At 63.0% G+C, this 24,175-nt stretch overlaps 1 protein-coding gene across 2 annotated transcripts in view; it reads right to left on the bottom strand.

Annotated features, from left to right (window-relative positions):
• LOC140482089 (lysyl oxidase homolog 3B-like) overlaps positions 1–24,175 on the bottom strand; it is a 152,613-nt gene that overhangs the window by 19,176 nt on the left and 109,262 nt on the right. For both annotated transcript variants that reach the window (XM_072579048.1, XM_072579038.1), the window contains exons 6-7: positions 7,360–7,603; positions 1,357–1,472 (exon numbers count right to left, since the gene is read on the bottom strand). In XM_072579048.1, coding sequence (XP_072435149.1) covers positions 1,357–1,472; positions 7,360–7,603 — 360 coding nt within the window. The remainder of the gene's footprint in view (positions 1–1,356; positions 1,473–7,359; positions 7,604–24,175) is intronic.

Raw genomic sequence — 24,175 nt, forward strand, 5'->3', positions numbered from 1 at the left:
AGTGTTATATTCCCATATCACAGTGTTATATCCCCATATCACAGTGCTATATCCCCATTTCAGTGGTATAACCCCATATCACAGTGTTATATCCCCATCTCACAATGTTATATCCCCATCCCAGTGTTATATCCCCATCCCACAGTGTTATATCCCCATCTCACAGTGTTATATCCCCATATTACAGTGTTATATCCCCATCCCACAGTGTTATATCCCCATCCCAGTGTTATATCCCCATCCCACAGTGTTATATCCCCATCTCACAGTGTTATTTCCCCATCCTACAGTGTTATATCCCCATCCCAGGTGTGTTATAACCCCATCCACAGTGTTACATCTTCATCCCACAGTGTTACATCCCCAACCCACTGTGTTATATCCCCATCCCACAGTGCTATAGTCACATCCCAGTCTTATATCCCCATCCCACAGTGTTATATCCCCATATCACAGTGTTATATCCCCATATCACAGTGTTATATCCCCATCCCACAGTGTTATATCCCCATCTCAGTGTTATACCCCCATCCTACAGTGCTATATCCCCATCTCACAGTGTTATATCTCCATCAAACAGTGCTATATCCCCATCCTACAGTGTTATATCCCAATCCCAGTGTCACAATCCCATCCCACAGTGTCACATCCCCATCCCACAGCGTCACATCCCCATCCCACAGCGTCACATCCCCATCCCACAGCGTCACATCCCCATCCCACAGTGTTATATCCCCGTCCCACAGTGTTATATCCCCAGCGAACACAGTGTTATATCCCCATCTCACAGTGGTATATCCCCATATACACAGTGTTATATCCCCAATCTGCAGTGTCATATACCCATCCCACAGTGCTATAGTCACATCCCACAGTGCTGTAGTCCCATCTCACAGTGTAACATCCCCATCTCATAGTCTTATATCCCCATCAAACATGTGTTATATTGCCATCCCAGTGTTATATCCGTATCCCACAGTGGTATATCCCCATCCAACACAGTTATATCTCCATCCCACAGTGTTATATCCCCATTTCTCAGGGTCATATTCCCACCTGCACATGTCTCCGCGCACACCCCCAGCCCCTGACCCCCCCATCCCTGACTCCCCACCACCAATCCAAACTCTGCCCCCCAAGCTGAATTTCCAGCGGTGTTACTGACACATTTGTGATGGGTATGAGTGTAGATGTAGTTGGGCCTGTTTCCATGGATACAGGTCCTGTTGTGGTTAATGCTGGAGAAGTGGAGCTGTCATCTTGCCAGCAGGGTATTGGTGAAGGGTGCTTACCCTTCTCCCCGTCCCCTTTGTCCCCCATCCCCAGGGAGAAGGGGCTGTGTCCATGATCACTCACTGTCATCACAGTCGCTGTCCTCCAGGCAGAAACTGGCCTTGTGTCCCTCTGCCACCTTGCTGCCGTTCAATGTCAGGATGTCATAGTGGGTGAAAATGTCCATGCTGTGGTAGTGTCTGTGGGAGAGACACAGGAGCTTAGACATGCAAACAACACACTCACCGCCCCGGCTAATTACACACACACCGCTCCGGCTAACTACACACACACCGCCCCGGCTAATTACACACACACCGCTCCCCGGCTAATTACACACTCACCGCTCCGGCTAACTACACACACACCGCCCCGGCTAATTACACACACACCGCTCCCCGGCTAATTACACACTCACCGCTCCGGCTAACTACACACACACCGCCCCGGCTAATTACACACACACCGCTCCCCGGCTAATTACACACTCACCGCTCCGGCTAACTACACACACACCGCCCCGGCTAATTACACACACACCGCCCCGGCTGACTACACACTCACCGCTCCGGCTAACTACACACTCACCGCCCCGGCTAATTACACACACACTGCCCCGGCTGACTACACACTCACCGCCCCGGCTAACTACAGACACACCGCACCCCGGCTAACTACACTCACACTGCCCCGGCTAATTACACACACACCGCCCCGGGCTAACAACACACACACACCGCCCCGGCTAATTACACACACACACCGCCCCGGCTAACTACACACACACCGCCCCGGGCTAACAACACACACACCGCCCCGGCTAATTACACACACACAACGCACCCCGGCTAACTACACACACACCGCCCCGGCTAATTACACACACACACACCGCCCCGGCTAACTACACACACACCGCCCCAGCTAACTACACACACACCGCTCCCCGGCTAACTACACCAACACCGCACCCCGGCTAACTACACACACACCGCCCCAGCTAACTACACACACACCGCACCCCGGCTAACTACACACACACCGCACCCCGGCTAACTACACACACACCGCCCTGGCTAACTACACACACACACCGCCCCAGCTAACTACACACACAACGCTCCCCGGCTAACTACACCAACACCGCACCCCGGCTAACTACACACACACACCGCCCCGGCTAACTACACACACACCGCACCCCGGCTAACTACACACACACTGCCCCGGCTAACTACACCAACACCGCACCCCGGCTAACTACATACACACACCATCCCGGCTAACTACATGCACACCGCACCCTGGGTAACTATACACACACCGCCCCGGCTAACTTTCCACACACCATCCCGGCTAACTACACACACACCATCCCGGCTAACTACACACACACCGCACCCCGGCTAACTACACACACACACACTGCCCCGGCTAACTACACCAATACCGCACCCCAGCTAACTACACACACACCGCACCCCAGGTAACAAACAAACACCACCCCGGCTAACTACACACACACCGCCCCAGCTAACTACACACACACCGCCCCGGCTAACTACACATACACCGCACCCCGGCTAACTACACACACACACCGTCCCGGCTAGCTACACACTCATCGCCCCGGCTAACTACATACACACCGCACCCCGGCTAACTACACACACACCACCCCGGCTAACTACACACGCACCATCCCGGGTAACTACACACACACACCACCCCGGCTAACTACACACAGACACCGCACCCTGGCTAACTACACACACACACACACCCACACACACACACCCGGGTAACTACACATACACCACCCCGGCTATCTACACATACACCACCCCGGCTAACTACACATACACCACCCCGGCTAACTATACACGCACCATCCCAGGTAACTACACACACACCGCCCCGGCTAACTACACCAACACCGCACCCCGGGCTAACTACACACACACCGCCCCGGCTAGCTACACACACCGCCCCGGCTAACTACACACACACCGCACCCCGGCTAACTACACACACACAAACACACCTCCCCAGCTAACTACACATACATCACCCCGGCTAACTACACACACCCCATCCTGGGTAACTACACACACACCGCCCCGGCTAACTACACACACACCGCTCCCCGGCTAACTACACACACACACCGCCCCGGCTAACTACATACACACCGCACCCCGGCTAACTACACACACACAAACACACCTCCCCGGCTAACTACACATACACCACCCCGGCTAACTACACACACACCGCTCCCCGGCTAACTACACACACACACCGCCCCGGCTAACTACACACACACCGCTCCCCGGCTAACTACACAAACACACCTCCCCAGCTAACTACACATACACCACCCCGGCTAACTACACATGCACCGCACCCTGGCTAACTACACACACACACCATCCTGGGTAACTACACACACCGCTCCCCGGCTAACTACACACACACCGCTCCCCGGCTAACTACACACACACCGCTCCCCGGCTAACTACACACACACACCGTCCCGGCTATCTACATACACACCGCCCCGGCTAATTACACACACACCGCACCCCGGCTAACTACACACACACTGCCCCGGCTAACTACATACACACCGCTCCCCGGCTAACTACATACACACCGCTCCCCGGCTAACTACACACACACACCGCCCCGGCTAACTACACACACACACCGCCCCGGCTAACTACACACACACCGCCCCGGCTAACTACACACACACACCGCCCCGGCTAACTACACACACACACCGCCCCGGCTAACTACATACACACCGCCCCGGCTAACTACACACACACTGCACCCCGGCTAACTACACACACACACCGCCCCGGCTAACTACACACACACCGCACCCCGGCTAACTACACACACACACCGCCCCGGCTAACTACACACACACACCGCCCCGGCTAACTACATACACACCGCCCCGGCTAACTACACACACACCGCTCCCCGGCTAACTACACACACACACCGCCCCGGCTAACTACATACACACCGCCCCGGCTAACTACACACACACTGCACCCTGGCTAACTACACACACACACCGCCCCGGCTAACTACACACACACCGCACCCCGGCTAACTACACACACACACCGCCCCGGCTAACTACACACACACCGCCCCGGCTAGCTACACACACACCGTCCCGGCTAGCTACACACACACACACCACCCCGGCTAACTACACACACACCGCCCCCCGGCTAACTACACACACACACCGCACCGGCTTACCACACACACACCGCCCCGGCTAACTACACACACATTGCCCTGGCTAACTACATACACACCGCACCCCAGCTAACAACACACACACCATCCCAGGTAACTACACACACACCCCACCCCGGCTAACTACATACACACCGCACCCCGGCTAACTACACACACACCGCCCCGGCTAACTACACACACACCGCCCCAGCTAGCTACACACACACACCGCCCCGGCTAACAACACACACACCGCACCCCGGCTAATTACACATACACACCGCCCCGGCTAACTACACACACACCGCCCCAGCTAACTACACACTGTCTCCCAGTGACTGACCCTCACTCCCAGTGTCTCTCCAAGTGGGTGACCCTCACTCCCACTCTCCCTGTGGGTGACCCTCATTCCCATTGACTCTCAATTGGCTGACCGTCATTCCCAGTCACTCTCCCAGTGGGTGACCCTTACCTCCAGTCCCTCTCCCTGTGGGTGACCCTCACTCCCAGTGATTCTCACAGTGGGTGACCCGCACACCCTGTCACTCTCCCAGTGGGTGACCCTCACTCCCAGTGTCTCTCCCAGTGGGTGACCCTCACTCCCAGTCCCTCTCCCTGTGGGTGACCCTCACTCCCAGTGATTCTCACAGTGGGTGACCCGCACACCCTGTCACTCTCCCAGTGGGTGACCTTCACTCCCAATGACTCTCCATTGGCTGACCGTCACTCCCAGTCACTCTCCCAGTGGTGACCATTACTTCCAGTGGGTGACCCTCACTCCCAGTGATTCTCACAGTGGGTGACCCGCACACCCTGTCACTCTCCCAGTGGGTGACCCTCACTCCCAGTGTCTCTCCCAGTGGGTGACCCTCACTCCCAGTCCCTCTCCCTGTGGGTGACCCTCACTCCCAGTGATTCTCACAGTGGGTGACCCGCACACCCTGTCACTCTCCCAGTGGGTGACCCTCACTCCCAGTGTCTCTCCCAGTGGGTGACCCTCACTCCCAGTCCCTCTCCCTGTGGGTGACCCTCACTCCCAGTGATTCTCACAGTGGGTGACCCGCACACCCTGTCACTCTCCCAGTGGGTGACCTTCACTCCCAATGACTCTCCATTGGCTGACCGTCACTCCCAGTCACTCTCCCAGTGGTGACCATTACTTCCAGTGGGTGACCCTCACTCCCAGTGTCTCTCCCAGTGGGGGACCCTCACTCCCAGTCCCTCTCCCAGTCGGTGACCCTCACTCCCAGTCACTCTCCTAGTGGGGGACCCTCACTCCCAGTGTCTCTCCTAGTGGGTGACCCTCACTCCCAGTCCCTCTCCCAGTGGGTGACCCTCACTCCCAGTGTCTCTCCTAGTGCGGGACCCTCACTCCCAGTGTCTCTCCCAGTGGGTGACCCTCACTCCCAGTCCCTCTCCCAGTGGGTGACCCTCACTCCCAGTCACTCTCCTAGTGGGGGACCCTCACTCCCAGTGTCTCTCCTAGTGGGTGACCCTCACTCTCAGTCCCTCTCCCAGTGGGTGACCCTCACTCCCAGTGTCTCTCCCAGTGGGTGACCCTCACCCCCAGTGTCTCTCCCAGTGGGTGACCCTCACTCCCAGTCCCTCTCCCAGTGGGGGACCCTCACTCCCAGTGTCTCTCCTAGTGGGTGACCCTCACCCGCAGTGTCTCTCCCAGTGGGTGACCCTCACTCCCAGTCACTCTCCCAGTGTGTAACCCTCACTCCCAGTGGGGGACCCTCACTCCCAGTCCCTCTCCCAGTGGGTGACCCTCACTCCCAGTCACTCTCCCAGTGGGTGACCCTCACTCCCAGTGTCTCTCCTAGTGGATGACCCTCACCCCCAGTGTCTCTCCCAGTGGGTGACCCTCACCCCCAGTGTCTCTCCTAGTGGGTGACCCTCACCCGCAGTGTCTCTCCCAGTGGGTGACCCTCACTCCCAGTCACTCTCCCAGTGTGTAACCCTCACTCCCAGTGGGGGACCCTCACTCCCAGTCCCTCTCCCAGTGGGTGACCCTCACTCCCAGTCACTCTCCCAGTGGGTGACCCTCACTCCCAGTGTCTCTCCCAGTGGGTGACCCTCACTCCCAGTCCCTCTCCCAGTGGGTGACCCTCACTCCCAGTGTCTCTCCTAGTGGGTGACCCTCACCCCCAGTGTCTCTCCCAGTGGGTGACCCTCACCCCCAGTGTCTCTCCTAGTGGGTGACCCTCACCCGCAGTGTCTCTCCCAGTGGGTGACCCTCACTCCCAGTCACTCTCCCAGTGTGTAACCCTCACTCCCAGTGGGGGACCCTCACTCCCAGTCCCTCTCCCAGTGGGTGACCCTCACTCCCAGTCACTCTCCCAGTGGGTGACCCTCACTCCCAGTGTCTCTCCCAGTGGGTGACCCTCACCCCCAGTGTCTCTCCCAGTGGGTGACCCTCACCCCCAGTGTCTCTCCTAGTGGGTGACCCTCACCCGCAGTGTCTCTCCCAGTGGGTGACCCTCACTCCCAGTCACTCTCCCAGTGTGTAACCCTCACTCCCAGTGGGGGACCCTCACTCCCAGTCCCTCTCCCAGTGGGTGACCCTCACTCCCAGTCACTCTCCCAGTGGGTGACCCTCACTCCCAGTGTCTCTCCCAGTGTGTGACCCTCACTCCCAGTCCCTCTCCCAGTGGGTGACCCTCTCTCCCAGTGGGTGACCCTCACTCCCAGTCTCTCTCCCAGTGGGTGACCCTCAATCCCAGGCACTCTCCCTGTTCTCAGCTGTCTCGGGTCTCTCTGCCTGCTGGGAGTACTGGTCGTGATATTGCCACTGGGTAGTGCCCTCCCTGTCCTTACCCATGACACTCGTGCCAGACCCAGGAGTGTCTCCCAGCCTTGGGTCTGAAGTCTGACCGCCCAATGTTGTGGATTTCGGAGGAGAATCGGAGTAGCCTGCGGTGCCCATACGGCCAGTTGGCATTCCGGGCAGAGCTGGAGAGACAGTCCTCCTCAGCAGCACAGTACAACATGTGTAGGGGCCGGTCCTCAATGTACGCTGTCTGCTGGACAAGGCGGGCATCCAAGATCAGGTCCGAGGAAGCTACAACCACACAAACAACCAATCATTCAGAACATACTGCAGCAGGACGCACCGCACTGGAGCACTGTGCCAGAGCAACAGGTTCACACTGCACTGGAGCACTGTGCCAGAGCAGCAGGGTCACACCGCACTGGAGCACTGTGCCAGAGGAGCAGGACACACCACACTGGAGCACTGTGCCAGAGCAACAGGGTCACACCGCACTGGAGCACTGTGCTAGAGGAGCAGGACACACCGCAATGGAGCACTGTACCAGAGCAACAGGTTCACACTGCACTGGAGCACTGGGCCAGAGCAACTGGGTCACACCGCACTGGAGCACTGTGCCAGAGGAGCAGGACACACCGCACTGGAGCACTGTGTCAGAGCAACAGGTTCACACTGCACTGGAGCACTGTACCAGAGCAGCAGGGTCACACCGCAAGGGAGCACTGTACCAGAGCAACAGGGTCACACAGCACTGGAGCACTGTGCCAGAGGAGCAGGACACACCACACTGGAGCACTGTGCCAGAGCAACAGGGTCACACCGCACTGGAGCACTGTGCTAGAGGAGCAGGACACACCGCAATGGAGCACTGTACCAGAGCAACAGGTTCACACTGCACTGGAGCACTGGGCCAGAGCAACTGGGTCACACCGCACTGGAGCACTGTGCCAGAGGAGCAGGACACACCGCACTGGAGCACTGTGTCAGAGCAACAGGTTCACACTGCACTGGAGCACTGTACCAGAGCAGCAGGGTCACACCGCAAGGGAGCACTGTACCAGAGCAACAGGGTCACACAGCACTGGAGCACTGTGCCAGAGCAGCAGGGTCACACCGCACTGGAGCACTGTGACAGAGCAGCAGGTTCACACTGTACTGGAGCACTGTGCCAGAGCAGCAGGGTCACACTGCACTGGAGCACTGTGCCAGAGCAGCAGGGTCACACAGCACTGGAGCAATGTGCCAGAGCAGCAGGGTCACACAGCACTGGAGCACTGTGCCAGAGCAACAGGGACGCACCACACTGGAGCACTGTGCTAGAGCAACAGGGTCACATGGCACTGGAGCACTGTGCCAGAGCAGCAGGGTCAGACCGCTCTGGAGCACTGTGCCAGAGCAGCAGGGTCACACCGCACTGGAGCACTGTGCCAGAGCAGCAGGGTCACACCGCACTGGAGCACTGTGCCAGAGCAACAGGGTCACACCGCACTGGAGCACTGTGCCAGAGCAGCAGGACACACAACACTGGAGCACTGTGCTAGAGCAGCAGGGTCACACCACACTGGAGCACTGTGCCAGAGCAGCAGGAGACACCGCACTGGAGCACTGTGCCAGAGCAGCAGGGTCAGACCACTCTGGAGCACTGTGCCAGAGCAGCAGGGTCACACCGCACTGGAGCACTGTGCCAGAGCAGCAGTGTCACACCACACTGGAGCACTGTGCCAGAGCAACAGGGTCACACCGCACTGGAGCACTGTGCCAGAGCAGCAGGACACACCGCACTGGAGCACTGTGCCAGAGCAGCAGTGTCACACTGCACTGGAGCACTGTGCCAGAGCAGCAGGTTCACACCACACTGGAGCACTGTGCCAGAGCAGCAGGGTCACACCGCACTGGAGCACTGTGCCGGAGCATCAGGGTCACACCGCACTGGAGCATTGTGCCAGACCAGCAGGGTCACAGCGCACTGGAGCACTGTGCCAGAGCAGCAGGGTCACACTGCACTGGAGCACTGTGCCAGAGCAGCAGGGTCACACTGCACTGGAGCACTGTGCCAGAGCAGCAGGGTCACACCACACTGGAGCACTGCGCCGGAGCAGCAGGGTCACACCGCACTGGAGCACTGTGCCAGAGCAGCAGGTTCACACCACACTGGAGCACTGTGCCGGAGCAGCAGGGTTACACCGCACGGGAGCATTGTGCCAGACCAGCAGGGTCACAGCGCACTGGAGCACTGTGCCAGAGCAGCAGGGTCACACTGCACTGGAGCACTGCGCCAGAGCAGCAGGGTCACACTGCACTGGAGCACTGTGCCAGAGCAGCAGGGTCACACCACACTGGAGCACTGTGCCAGACCAGCAGGGTCACACCACACTGGAGCACTGTGCCAGAGCAGCAGGTTCACACTGCACTGGAGCACTGTGCCAGAGCAACAGGGACAGACCCCAAAGGATCACAGAGGCCGGGTGGGCCGGTCTCACACAGGGACAGGGAGGGCCGGTCTCACACAGGGACAGGGAGGGCCGGTCACACACAGGGACAGTGAGGGCTGGTCTCACACAGGGACAGGGAGGGCCGGTCTCACAGGGACAGGGAGGGCTGGTCTCACACAGGGACAGGGAGGGCCGGTCTCACACAGGGACAGGGAGGGCTGGTCACACAGGGACAGGGAGGGCCGGTCTCACACAGAGAAAGGGAGGGCCGGTCTCACACAGAGACAGGGAGGGCCGGTCTCACAGGGACAGTGAGGGCCGGTCTCACACAGAGACAGGGAGGGCCGGTCTCACACAGGGACAGGGAGGGCTGGTCTCACACAGGGACAGGGAGGGCTGGTCACACAGGGACAGGGAGGGCTGGTCTCACACAGGGACAGGGAGGGCTGGTCACACAGGGACAGGGAGGGCCGGTCTCACACAGGGACAGGGAGGGCCGGTCTCACAGGGACATGGAGGGCTGGTCTCACACAGGGACAGGGAGGGCCGGTCTCAAACAGGGACAGTGAGGGCTGGTCTCACACAGAGACAGGGAGGGCCGGTCTCACAGGGACAGTGAGGGCCGGTCTCACACAGAGACAGGGAGGGCCGGTCTCACACAGGGACAGGGAGGGCTGGTCTCACACAGAGGTAGAGAGGGCCGGTCTCACACAGAGACAGGGAGGGCCGGTCTCACAGGGACAGGGAGGGCCGGTCTCACACAGGGACAGGGAGGGCCAGTCTCACAGGGACAGGGAGGGCTGGTCTCACACAGAGACAGGGAGGGCCGGTCTCACAGGGACAGGGAGGGCCGGTCTCACACAGGGATAGGGAGGGCCGGTCTCAGGGACTGGGAGGGCCGGTCTCACACAGGGACAGGGAAGGCTGGTCTCACACAGGGACAGGGAGGGCTGGTCTCACAGGGACAGGGAGGGCCAGTCTCACACGGACAGGGAGAGCTGGTCTCACTCAGGGACAGTGAGGGCTGGTCTCCCACAGGGACAGGGAGGGCTGGTCTCACAGGGACAGTGAGGGCTGGTCTCACACAGGGACAGGGAGGGCCGGTCTCACACAGGGACAGGGAGGGCCGGTCTCACACAGGGACAGGGAGGGCCGGTCTCACACAGGGACAGGGAGGGCCGGTCTCACACAGGGACAGGGAGGGCCGGTCTCACACAGGGACAGGGAGGGCCGGTCTCACACAGGGACAGGGAGGGCCGATCTCACACAGGGACAGGGAGGGCCGGTCTCACACAGGGACAGGGAGGGCCGGTCTCACAGAGACAGGGAGGGCCGGTCTCACACAGGGACAGGGAGGGCTGGTCTCACAGGGACAGGGAGGGCCGGTCTCACACAGGGACAGGGATGGCCGGTCTCACACAGGGACAGGGAGGGCTGGTCTCACACATAGAGACAGGGAGGGCCGGTCTGACAGAGACAGTGAGGGCTGGTCTCACAGGGACAGGGAGGGCCAGTCTCACAGGGACAGGGAGGGCCGGTCTCACACAGGGATAGGGAGGGCCGGTCTCACACAGGGATAGGGAGGGCCGGTCTCACACAGGGATAGGGAGGGCCGGTCTCACACAGGGACAGTGAGGGCCGGTCTCACACAGGGACAGGGAGGGCCAGTCTCACAGGGACAGGGAGGGCCGGTCTCACACAGAGACAGGGAGGGCCGGTCTCACACAGGGACAGGGAGGGCTGGTCTCACACAGGGACAGGGAGGGCCGATCTCACACAGGGACAGGGAGGGCCGATCTCACACAGGGACAGGGAGGGCCGGTCTCACACAGGGATAGGGAAGGCCGGTCTCACACAGGGACAGGGAGGGCTGGTCTCACACAGGGACAGGGAGGGCTGGTCTCACAGGGACAGTGAGGGCTGGTCTCACACAGGGACAGGGAGGGCCGGTCTCACACAAGGACAGGGAGGGCTGGTCTCACAGGGACAGGGAGGGCCGGTCTCACACAGGGACAGGGAGGGCTGGTCTCACAGGGACAGTGAGGGCTGGTCTCACACAGGGACAGGGAGGGCCGGTCTCACACAAGGACAGGGAGGGCCGGTCTCACACAGGGATAGGGAAGGCCGGTCTCACACAGGGACAGGGAGGGCTGGTCTCACACAGGGACAGGGAGGGCTGGTCTCACAGGGACAGGGAGGGCCAGTCTCACAGGGACAGGGAGAGCTGGTCTCACGCAGGGACAATGAGGGCTGGTCTCACAGGGACAGTGAGGGCTGGTCTCCCACAGGGACAGGGAGGGCTGGTCTCACAGGGACAGTGAGGGCTGGTCTCACACAGGGACAGGGAGGGCCGGTCTCACACAGGGACAGGGAGGGCCGGTCTCACACAGGGACAGGGAGGGCTGATCACACACAGGGACAGGGAGGGCCGGTCTCACACAGGGACAGGGAGGGCCGGTCTCACACAGAGACAGTGAGGGCCGGTCTCACACAGGGACAGGGAGGGCTGGTCTCACACAGGGACAGGGAGGGCTGGTCTCACACAGGGACAGGGAGGGCTGGTCTCACAGGGACAGGGAGGGCCGGTCTCAGACAGGGACAGGGAGGGCCGGTCTCACACAGGGACAGGGAGGGCCGGTCTCACACAGGGACAGGGAGGGCCGGTCTCACACAGGGACAGGGAGGGCCGGTCTCACACAGGGACAGGGAGGGCCGGTCACACACAGGGACAGGGAGGGCCGGTCTCACACAGGGACAGGGAGGGCCGGTCTCACACAGGGACAGGGAGGGCCGGTCTCACACAGGGACAGGGAGGGCCGGTCACACACAGGGACAGGGAGGGCTGGTCACACACAGAGACAGGGAGGGCCGGTGTCACACAGGGACAGGGAGGGCTGGTCTCACACAGGGACAGGGAGGGCTGGCCTCACAGGGACAGTGAGGGCCGGTCTCACACAGGGACAGGGAGGGACGGTCACACACAGGGACAGGGAGGGCTGGTCTCACACAGGGACAGGGAGGGCCGGTCTCACACAGGGACAGGGACGGCTGGTCACACACAGAGACAGGGAGGGCCGGTCTCACACAGGGACAGGGAGGGCTGGTCACACACAGGGACAGGGAGGGCTGATCACACAGGGACAGGGAGGGCTGGTCTCACAGGGACAGTGAGGGCCGGTCACACACAGTGACAGGGAGGGCCGGTCTCACACAGGGACAGGGAGGGCCGGTCTCACACAGGGACAGTGAGGGCCGGTCTCACACAGAGACAGGGAGGGCTGATCACACACAGGGACAGGGAGGGCCGGTCTCACACAGGGATAGGGAGGGCTGGTCTCACACAGGGACAGTGAGGGCCGGTCTCACACAGAGACAGGGAGGGCTGATCACACACAGGGACAGGGAGGGCCGGTCTCACACAGAGACAGGGAGGGCTGGTCTCACAGGGACAGGGAGGGCTGGTCTCACACAGAGACAGGGAGGGCCGGTCTCACACAGGGACAGGGAGGGCTGGTCTCACACAGGGACAGGGAGGGCCGATCTCACACAGGGACAGGGAGGGCCGATCTCACACAGGGACAGGGAGGGCCGGTCTCACACAGGGATAGGGAAGGCCGGTCTCACACAGGGACAGGGAGGGCTGGTCTCACACAGGGACAGGGAGGGCTGGTCTCACAGGGACAGTGAGGGCTGGTCTCACACAGGGACAGGGAGGGCCGGTCTCACACAAGGACAGGGAGGGCTGGTCTCACAGGGACAGGGAGGGCCGGTCTCACACAGGGACAGGGAGGGCTGGTCTCACAGGGACAGTGAGGGCTGGTCTCACACAGGGACAGGGAGGGCCGGTCTCACACAAGGACAGGGAGGGCCGGTCTCACACAGGGATAGGGAAGGCCGGTCTCACACAGGGACAGGGAAGGCCGGTCTCACACAGGGACAGGGAGGGCTGGTCTCACAGGGACAGGGAGGGCCAGTCTCACAGGGACAGGGAGAGCTGGTCTCACGCAGGGACAATGAGGGCTGGTCTCACAGGGACAGTGAGGGCTGGTCTCCCACAGGGACAGGGAGGGCTGGTCTCACAGGGACAGTGAGGGCTGGTCTCACACAGGGACAGGGAGGGCCGGTCTCACACAGGGACAGGGAGGGCCGGTCTCACACAGGGACAGGGAGGGCTGATCACACACAGGGACAGGGAGGGCCGGTCTCACACAGGGACAGGGAGGGCCGGTCTCACACAGAGACAGTGAGGGCCGGTCTCACACAGGGACAGGGAGGGCTGGTCTCACACAGGGACAGGGAGGGCTGGTCTCACACAGGGACAGGGAGGGCTGGTCTCACAGGGACAGGGAGGGCCGGTCTCAGACAGGGACAGGGAGGGCCGGTCTCACACAGGGACAGGGAGGGCCGGTCTCACACAGGGACAGGGAGGGCCGGTCTCACACAGGGACAGGGAGGGCCGGTCTCACACAGGGACAGGGAGGGCCGGTCACACACAGGGACAGGGAGGGCCGGTCTCACACAGGGACAGGGAGGGCCGGTCTCACACAGGGACAGGGAGGGCCGGTCTCACACAGGGACAGGGAGGGCCGGTCACACACAGGGACAGGGAGGGCTGGTCACACACAGAGACAGGGAGGGCCGGTGTCACACAGGGACAGGGAGGGCTGGTCTCACACAGGGACAGGGAGGGCTGGCCTCACAGGGACAGTGAGTGCCGGTCTCACACAGGGACAGGGAGGGACGGTCACACACAGGGACAGGGAGGGCTGGTCTCACACAGGGACAGGGAGGGCCGGTCTCACACAGGGACAGGGACGGCTGGTCACACACAGAGACAGGGAGGGCCGGTCTCACACAGGGACAGGGAGGGCTGGTCACACACAGGGACAGGGAGGGCTGATCACACAGGGACAGGGAGGGCTGGTCTCACAGGGACAGTGAGGGCCGGTCACACACAGTGACAGGGAGGGCCGGTCTCACACAGGGACAGGGAGGGCCGGTCTCACACAGGGACAGTGAGGGCCGGTCTCACACAGAGACAGGGAGGGCTGATCACACACAGGGACAGGGAGGGCCGGTCTCACACAGGGATAGGGAGGGCTGGTCTCACAGGGACAGGGAGGGCTGGTCTCACACAGAGACAGGGAGGGCCGGTCTCACACAGGGACAGGGAGGGCTGGTCTCACACAGGGATAGGGAGGGCTGGTCTCACAGGGACAGGGAGGGCTGGTCTCACAGAGACAGGGAGGGCCGGTCTCACACAGGGATAGGGAGGGCTGGTCTCACAGGGACAGGGAGGGCTGGTCTCACACAGAGACAGGGAGGGCCGGTCTCACACAGAGACAGGGAGGGCTGATCACACACAGGGACAGGGAGGGCCGGTCTCACACAGGGATAGGGAGGGCTGGTCTCACAGAGACAGTGAGGGCTGGTCTCACACAGAGACAGGGAGGGCCGGTCTCACAGAGACAGTGAGGGCTGGTCTCACACAGAGACAGGGAGGGCTGGTCTCACACAGGGACAGGGAGGGCCGGTCTCACAGAGACAGTGAGGGCTGGTCTCACACAGAGACAGGGAGGGCTGGTCTCACACAGGGACAGGGAGGGCCGGTCTCACACAGGGACAGGGAGGGCCGGACTCACAGGGACAGGGAGGGCTGGTCTCACACAGGGACAGTGAGGGCCGGTCTCACACAGGGACAGGGAGGGCCGGTCTCACACAGAGACAGGGAGGGCCGGTCTCACACAGGGACAGTGAGGGCCGGTCTCACACAGAGACAGGGAGGGCTGAACACACACAGGGACAGGGAGGGCCGGACTCACACAGGGACAGGGAGGGCCGGTCTCACAGGGACAGGGAGGGCCGGTCTCACACAGAGACAGGGAGGGCTGGTCTCACACAGGGACAGGGAGGGCCGGTCTCACACAGGGACAGGGAGGGCCGGTCTCACAGGGACAGGGAGGGCCGGTCTCACACAGGGACAGTGAGGGCCGGTCTCACACAGAGACAGGGAGGGCTGATCACACACAGAGACAGGGAGGGCCGGTCTCACACAGGGACAGGGAAGGCCGGTCTCACAGGGACATGGAGGGCCGGTCTCACACAGGGACAGGGAGGGCTGGTCTCACACAGGGACAGGGAGGGCCGGTCTCACAGGGACAGGGAGGGCCGGTCTCACACAGGGACAGGGAGGGCTGGTCTCACACAGGGACAGGGAGGGCCGGTCTCACACAGGGGACAGGGAGGGCTGGTCTCACACAGAGACAGGGAGGGCCGGTCTCACACAGAGACAGGGAGGGCCGGTCTCACACAGAGACAGGGAGGGCTGGTCTCACACAGGGACAGGGAGGGCTGGTCTCACACAGGTACAGGGAGGGCCGGTCTCACACAGGGACAGGGTGGGCCGGTCACACACAGGGACAGGGAGGGCCGGTCTCACACAGGGACAGGGAGGGCCGGTCTCACACAGGGACAGGGAGGGCCGGTCTCACACAGGGACAGTGAGGGCCGGTCTCACACAGAGACAGGGAGGGCCGGTCTCACACAGGGGACAGGGAGGGCTGGTCTCACACAGAGACAGGGAGGGCCGGTCTGACACAGAGACAGGGAGGGCCGGTTTCACACAGAGACAGTGAGGGCCGGTCTCACACAGGGACAGGGAGGGCCGGTCTCACACAGGGACAGGGAGGGCCGGTCTCACACAGGGACAGGGTGGGCCGGTCACACACAGGGACAGGGAGGGCCGGTCTCACACAGAGACAGTGAGGGCCGGTCTCACACAGGGACAGGGAGGGCTGGTCTCACACAGAGACAGGGAGGGCTGGTCTCACACAGGGACAGGGAGGGCTGGTCACACAGGGACAGGGAGGGCCGGTCACACACAGGGACAGGGAGGGCCGGTCTCACACAGGGACAGGGAGGGCCGGTCTCACACAGGGACAGGGAGGGCCGGTCTCACACAGGGACAGGGAGGGCCGGTCACACACAGGGACAGGGAGGGCTGGTCACACACAGAGACAGGGAGGGCCGGTGTCACACAGGGACAGGGAGGGCTGGTCTCACACAGGGACAGGGAGGGCTGGCCTCACAGGGACAGTGAGTGCCGGTCTCACACAGGGACAGGGAGGGACGGTCACACACAGGGACAGGGAGGGCTGGTCTCACACAGGGACAGGGAGGGCCGGTCTCACACAGGGACAGGGACGGCTGGTCACACACAGAGACAGGGAGGGCCGGTCTCACACAGGGACAGGGAGGGCTGGTCACACACAGGGACAGGGAGGGCTGATCACACAGGGACAGGGAGGGCTGGTCTCACAGGGACAGTGAGGGCCGGTCACACACAGTGACAGGGAGGGCCGGTCTCACACAGGGACAGGGAGGGCCGGTCTCACACAGGGACAGTGAGGGCCGGTCTCACACAGAGACAGGGAGGGCTGATCACACACAGGGACAGGGAGGGCCGGTCTCACACAGGGATAGGGAGGGCTGGTCTCACAGGGACAGGGAGGGCTGGTCTCACACAGAGACAGGGAGGGCCGGTCTCACACAGGGACAGGGAGGGCTGGTCTCACACAGGGATAGGGAGGGCTGGTCTCACAGGGACAGGGAGGGCTGGTCTCACAGAGACAGGGAGGGCCGGTCTCACACAGGGATAGGGAGGGCTGGTCTCACAGGGACAGGGAGGGCTGGTCTCACACAGAGACAGGGAGGGCCGGTCTCACACAGAGACAGGGAGGGCTGATCACACACAGGGACAGGGAGGGCCGGTCTCACACAGGGATAGGGAGGGCTGGTCTCACAGAGACAGTGAGGGCTGGTCTCACACAGAGACAGGGAGGGCCGGTCTCACAGAGACAGTGAGGGCTGGTCTCACACAGAGACAGGGAGGGCTGGTCTCACACAGGGACAGGGAGGGCCGGTCTCACAGAGACAGTGAGGGCTGGTCTCACACAGAGACAGGGAGGGCTGGTCTCACACAGGGACAGGGAGGGCCGGTCTCACACAGGGACAGGGAGGGCCGGACTCACAGGGACAGGGAGGGCTGGTCTCACACAGGGACAGTGAGGGCCGGTCTCACACAGGGACAGGGAGGGCCGGTCTCACACAGAGACAGGGAGGGCCGGTCTCACACAGGGACAGTGAGGGCCGGTCTCACACAGAGACAGGGAGGGCTGAACACACACAGGGACAGGGAGGGCCGGACTCACACAGGGACAGGGAGGGCCGGTCTCACAGGGACAGGGAGGGCCGGTCTCACACAGAGACAGGGAGGGCTGGTCTCACACAGGGACAGGGAGGGCCGGTCTCACACAGGGACAGGGAGGGCCGGTCTCACAGGGACAGGGAGGGCCGGTCTCACACAGGGACAGTGAGGGCCGGTCTCACACAGAGACAGGGAGGGCTGATCACACACAGAGACAGGGAGGGCCGGTCTCACACAGGGACAGGGAAGGCCGGTCTCACAGGGACATGGAGGGCCGGTCTCACACAGGGACAGGGAGGGCTGGTCTCACACAGGGACAGGGAGGGCCGGTCTCACAGGGACAGGGAGGGCCGGTCTCACACAGGGACAGGGAGGGCTGGTCTCACACAGGGACAGGGAGGGCCGGTCTCACACAGGGGACAGGGAGGGCTGGTCTCACACAGAGACAGGGAGGGCCGGTCTCACACAGAGACAGGGAGGGCCGGTCTCACACAGAGACAGGGAGGGCTGGTCTCACACAGGGACAGGGAGGGCTGGTCTCACACAGGTACAGGGAGGGCCGGTCTCACACAGGGACAGGGTGGGCCGGTCACACACAGGGACAGGGAGGGCCGGTCTCACACAGGGACAGGGAGGGCCGGTCTCACACAGGGACAGGGAGGGCCGGTCTCACACAGGGACAGTGAGGGCCGGTCTCACACAGAGACAGGGAGGGCCGGTCTCACACAGGGGACAGGGAGGGCTGGTCTCACACAGAGACAGGGAGGGCCGGTCTGACACAGAGACAGGGAGGGCCGGTTTCACACAGAGACAGTGAGGGCCGGTCTCACACAGGGACAGGGAGGGCCGGTCTCACACAGGGACAGGGAGGGCCGGTCTCACACAGGGACAGGGTGGGCCGGTCACACACAGGGACAGGGAGGGCCGGTCTCACACAGAGACAGTGAGGGCCGGTCTCACACAGGGACAGGGAGGGCTGGTCTCACACAGAGACAGGGAGGGCTGGTCTCACACAGGGACAGGGAGGGCTGGTCACACAGGGACAGGGAGGGCCGGTCACACACAGGGACAGGGAGGGCCGGTCTCACACAGGGACAGGGAGGGCCGGTCACACACAGGGACAGGGAGGGCCGGTCACACACAGGGACAGGGAGGGCCGGTCTCACACAGGGACAGGGAGGGCTGGTTTCACACATAGAGACAGGGAGGGCCGGTCTCACACAGGGACAGGGAGGGCCGGTCTCACACAGGGACAGGGAGGGCTGGTCTCACACAGGGACAGGGAGGGCCGGTCTCACACAGGGACAGGGAGGGCCGGTCACACACAGGGACAGGGAGGGCCGGTCTCACACAGGGACAGGGAGGGCCGGTCACACACAGGGACAGGGAGGGCCGGTCTCACACAGGGACAGGGAGGGCCGGTCTCACACAGGGACAGGGAGGGCCGGTCACACACAGGGACAGGGAGGGCTGGTCACACACAGAGACAGGGAGGGCCGGTGTCACACAGGGACAGGGAGGGCTGGTCTCACACAGGAACAGGGAGGGCTGGCCTCACAGGGACAGTGAGGGCCGGTCTCACACAGGGACAGGGAGGGACGGTCAAACACAGGGACAGGGAGGGCTGGTCTCACACAGGGACAGGGAGGGCCGGTCTCACACAGGGACAGGGACGGCTGGTCACACACAGAGACAGGGAGGGCCGGTCTCACACAGGGACAGGGAGGGCTGGTCACACACAGGGACAGGGAGGGCTGATCACACAGGGACAGGGAGGGCTGGTCTCACAGGGACAGTGAGGGCCGGTCACACACAGGGACAGGGAGGGCCGGTCTCACACAGGGACAGGGAGGGCCGGTCTCACACAGGGACAGGGAGGGCTGATCACACACAGGGACAGGGAGGGCCGGTCTCACACAGGGATAGGGAGGGCTGGTCTCACAGGGACAGGGAGGGCTGGTCTCACACAGAGACAGGGAGGGCCGGTCTCACACAGGGACAGGGAGGGCTGGTCTCACACAGGGATAGGGAGGGCTGGTCTCACAGGGACAGGGAGGGCTGGTCTCACAGAGACAGGGAGGGCCGGTCTCACACAGGGATAGGGAGGGCTGGTCTCACAGGGACAGGGAGGGCTGGTCTCACACAGAGACAGGGTGGGCCGGTCTCACACAGAGACAGGGAGGGCTGATCACACACAGGGACAGGGAGGGCCGGTCTCACACAGGGATAGGGAGGGCTGGTCTCACAGAGACAGTGAGGGCTGGTCTCACACAGAGACAGGGAGGGCCGGTCTCACAGAGACAGTGAGGGCTGGTCTCACACAGAGACAGGGAGGGCTGGTCTCACACAGGGACAGGGAGGGCCGGTCTCACAGAGACAGTGAGGGCTGGTCTCACACAGAGACAGGGAGGGCTGGTCTCACACAGGGACAGGGAGGGCCGGTCTCACACAGGGACAGGGAGGGCCGGTCTCACACAGGGACAGGGAGGGCCGGTCTCACACAGGGACAGGGAGGGCCGGTCTCACACAGGGACAGGGAGGGCCGGTCACACACAGGGACAGGGAGGGCCGGTCTCACACAGGGACAGGGAGGGCCGGTCACACACAGGGACAGGGAGGGCCGGTCTCACACAGGGACAGGGAGGGCCGGTCTCACACAGGGACAGGGAGGGCCGGTCACACACAGGGACAGGGAGGGCTGGTCTCACACAGGGACAGGGAGGGCCGGCCTCACACAGAGACAGGGAGGGCCGGTCACACACAGGGACAGGGAGGGCTGGTCTCACACAGGGACAGGGAGGGCCGGTCTCACACAGGGACAGTGAGGGCTGGTCTCACACAGGGACAGGGAGGGCCGGCCTCACACAGAGACAGGGAGGGCCGGTCACACACAGGGACAGGGAGGGCTGGTCTCACACAGGGACAGGGAGGGCCGGTCTCACACAGGGACAGGGAGGGCTGGTCTCACACAGGGACAGGGAGGGCCAATCTCACACAGGGACAGGGAGGGCCGGTCTCACACACAGGGACAGGGAGGGCTGGTCACACACAGGGACAGGGAGGGCTGGTCTCACACAGGGACAGGGAGGGCTGGTCTCACACAGGGACACGGAGGGCTGGTCACACACAGGGACAGGGAGGGCTATTCTCACACACAGAGACAGGGAGGGCCGGTCTCACAGAGACAGGGAGGGCTGGTCTCACACTGACAGGGAGGGCCGGTCTCACACAGGGACAGGGAGGGCCGGTCACACACAGAGACAGGGTGGGCCGGTCTCACACAGGGACAGGGAGGGCTGGTCTCACACAGGGACAGGGAGGGCTATTCTCACACAGGGACAGGGAGGGCCGGTCTCACACAGGGACAGGGAGGGCCGGTCTCACACAGGGACAGGGAGGGCCGGTCACACACAGGGACAGGGAGGGCCGGTCTCACACAGGGACAGGGAGGGCCGGTCTCACACAGGGACAGGGAGGGCCGGTCTCACACAGGGACAGGGAGGGCCGGTCACACACAGGGACAGGGAGGGCTGGTCACACACAGAGACAGGGAGGGCCGGTGGCACACAGGGACAGGGAGGGCTGGTCTCACACAGGGACAGGGAAGGCTGGCCTCACAGGGACAGTGAGGGCCGGTCTCACACAGGGACAGGGAGGGACGGTCACACACAGGGACAGGGAGGGCTGGTCTCACACAGGGACAGGGAGGGCCGGTCTCACACAGGGACAGGGACGGCTGGTCACACACAGAGACAGGGAGGGCCGGTCTCACACAGGGACAGGGAGGGCTGGTCACACACAGGGACAGGGAGGGCTGATCACACAGGGACAGGGAGGGCTGGTCTCACAGGGACAGTGAGGGCCGGTCACACACAGTGACAGGGAGGGCCGGTCTCACACAGGGACAGGGAGGGCCGGTCTCACACAGAGACAGGGAGGGCTGATCACACACAGGGACAGGGAGGGCCGGTCTCACAAAGGGATAGGGAGGGCTGGTCTCACAGGGACAGGGAGGGCTGGTCTCACACAGAGACAGGGAGGGCCGGTCTCACACAGGGACAGGGAGGGCTGGTCTCACACAGGGATAGGGAGGGCTGGTCTCACAGGAACAGGGAGGGCTGGTCTCACACAGAGACAGGGAGGGCCGGTCTCACACAGGGATAGGGAGGGCTGGTCTCACAGGGACAGGGAGGGCTGGTCTCACACAGAGACAGGGAGGGCTGATCACACACAGGGACAGGGTGGGCCGGTCTCACACAGGGATAGGGAGGGCTGGTCTCACAGAGACAGTGAGGGCTGGTCTCACACAGAGACAGGGAGGGCCGGTCTCACAGAGACAGTGAGGGCTGGTCTCACACAGAGACAGGGAGGGCTGGTCTCACACAGGGACAGGGAGGGCCGGTCTCACAGAGACAGTGAGGGCTGGTCTCACACAGAGACAGGGAGGGCTGGTCTCACACAGGGACAGGGAGGGCCGGTCTCACACAGGGACAGGGAGGGCCGGTCTCACAGGGACAGGGAGGGCTGGTCTCACACAGGGACAGTGAGGGCCGGTCTCACACAGGGACAGGGAGGGCCGGTCTCACACAGGGACAGGGAGGGCCGGTCTCACACAGAGACAGGGAGGGCTGAACACACACAGGGACAGGGAGGGCCGGTCTCACACAGAGACAGGGAGGGCTGAACACACACAGGGACAGGGAGGGCCGGTCTCACACAGGGACAGGGAGGGCCGGTCTCACAGGGACAGGGAGGGCCGGTCTCACACAGAGACAGGGAGGGCCGGTCTCACACAGGGACAGGGAGGGCCGGTCTCACACAGGGACAGGGAGGGCCGGTCTCACAGGGACAGGGAGGGCCGGTCTCACACAGGGACAGTGAGGGCCGGTCTCACACAGAGACAGGGAGGGCTGATCACACACAGAGACAGGGAGGGCCGGTCTCACACAGGGACAGGGAAGGCCGGTCTCACAGGGACAGGGAGGGCCGGTCTCACACAGGGACAGGGAGGGCTGGTCTCACACAGGGACAGGGAGGGCCGGTCTCACAGGGACAGGGAGGGCCGGTCTCACACAGGGACAGGGAGGGCTGGTCTCACACAGGGACAGGGAGGGCCGGTCTCACACAGGGGACAGGGAGGGCTGGTCTCACACAGAGACAGGGAGGGCCGGTCTCACACAGAGACAGGGAGGGCTGGTCTCACACAGAGACAGGGAGGGCTGGGCTCACACAGGGACAGGGAGGGCTGGTCTCACACAGGTACAGGGAGGGCCGGTCTCACACAGGGACAGGGAGGGCCGGTCTCACACAGGGACAGGGAGGGCCGGTCACACATAGGGACAGGGAGGGCCGGTCTCACACAGGGACAGGGAGGGCCGGTCTCACACAGGGACAGGGAGGGCTGGTTTCACACATAGAGACAGGGAGGGCCGGTCTCACACAGGGACAGGGAGGGCCGGTCTCACACAGGGACAGGGAGGGCTGGTCTCACACAGGGACAGGGAGGGCCGGTCTCACACAGGGACAGGGAGGGCCGGTCACACACAGGGACAGGGAGGGCCGGTCTCACACAGGGACAGGGAGGGCCGGTCACACACAGGGACAGGGAGGGCCGGTCTCACACAGGGACAGGGTGGGCCGGTCACACACAGGGACAGGGAGGGCCGGTCTCACACAGGGACAGGGAGGGCTGGTCTCACACATAGAGACAGGGAGGGCCGGTCTCACACAGGGACAGGGAGGGCCGGTCTCACACAGGGACAGGGAGGGCCGGTCTCACAGGGACAGGGAGGGCTGGTCTCACACAGAGACAGGGAGGGCCGGTCTCAGGGACTGGGAGGGCTGGTCTCACACAGGGACAGGGAGGGCTGGTCTCACACAGGGACAGGGAGGGCCGGTCTCACACAGGGACAGGGAGGGCTGGTCTCACACAGGGACAGGGAGGGCTGGTCTCACACAGGGACAGGGAGGGCCGGTCTCACACATGGACAGGGAGGGCTGGTCTCACACAGGGACAGGGAGGGCTGGTCTCACACAGAGACAGGGAGGGCCGGTCTCACAGAGGGACAGGGAGGGCCGGTCTCACACAGGGACAGGGAGGGCCGGTCTCACAGAGACAGGGAGGGCCGGTCTCACACAGGGACAGGGAGGGCCGGTCTCACACAGGGACAGGGAGGGCCGGTCTCACACAGGGACAGGGAGGGCCGGTCTCACACAGGGACAGGG

The sequence above is a fragment of the Chiloscyllium punctatum genome, chromosome 1, assembly GCF_047496795.1.
Source record: "Chiloscyllium punctatum isolate Juve2018m chromosome 1, sChiPun1.3, whole genome shotgun sequence".
NCBI classification, from domain to species: Eukaryota; Metazoa; Chordata; class Chondrichthyes; order Orectolobiformes; family Hemiscylliidae; genus Chiloscyllium; species Chiloscyllium punctatum.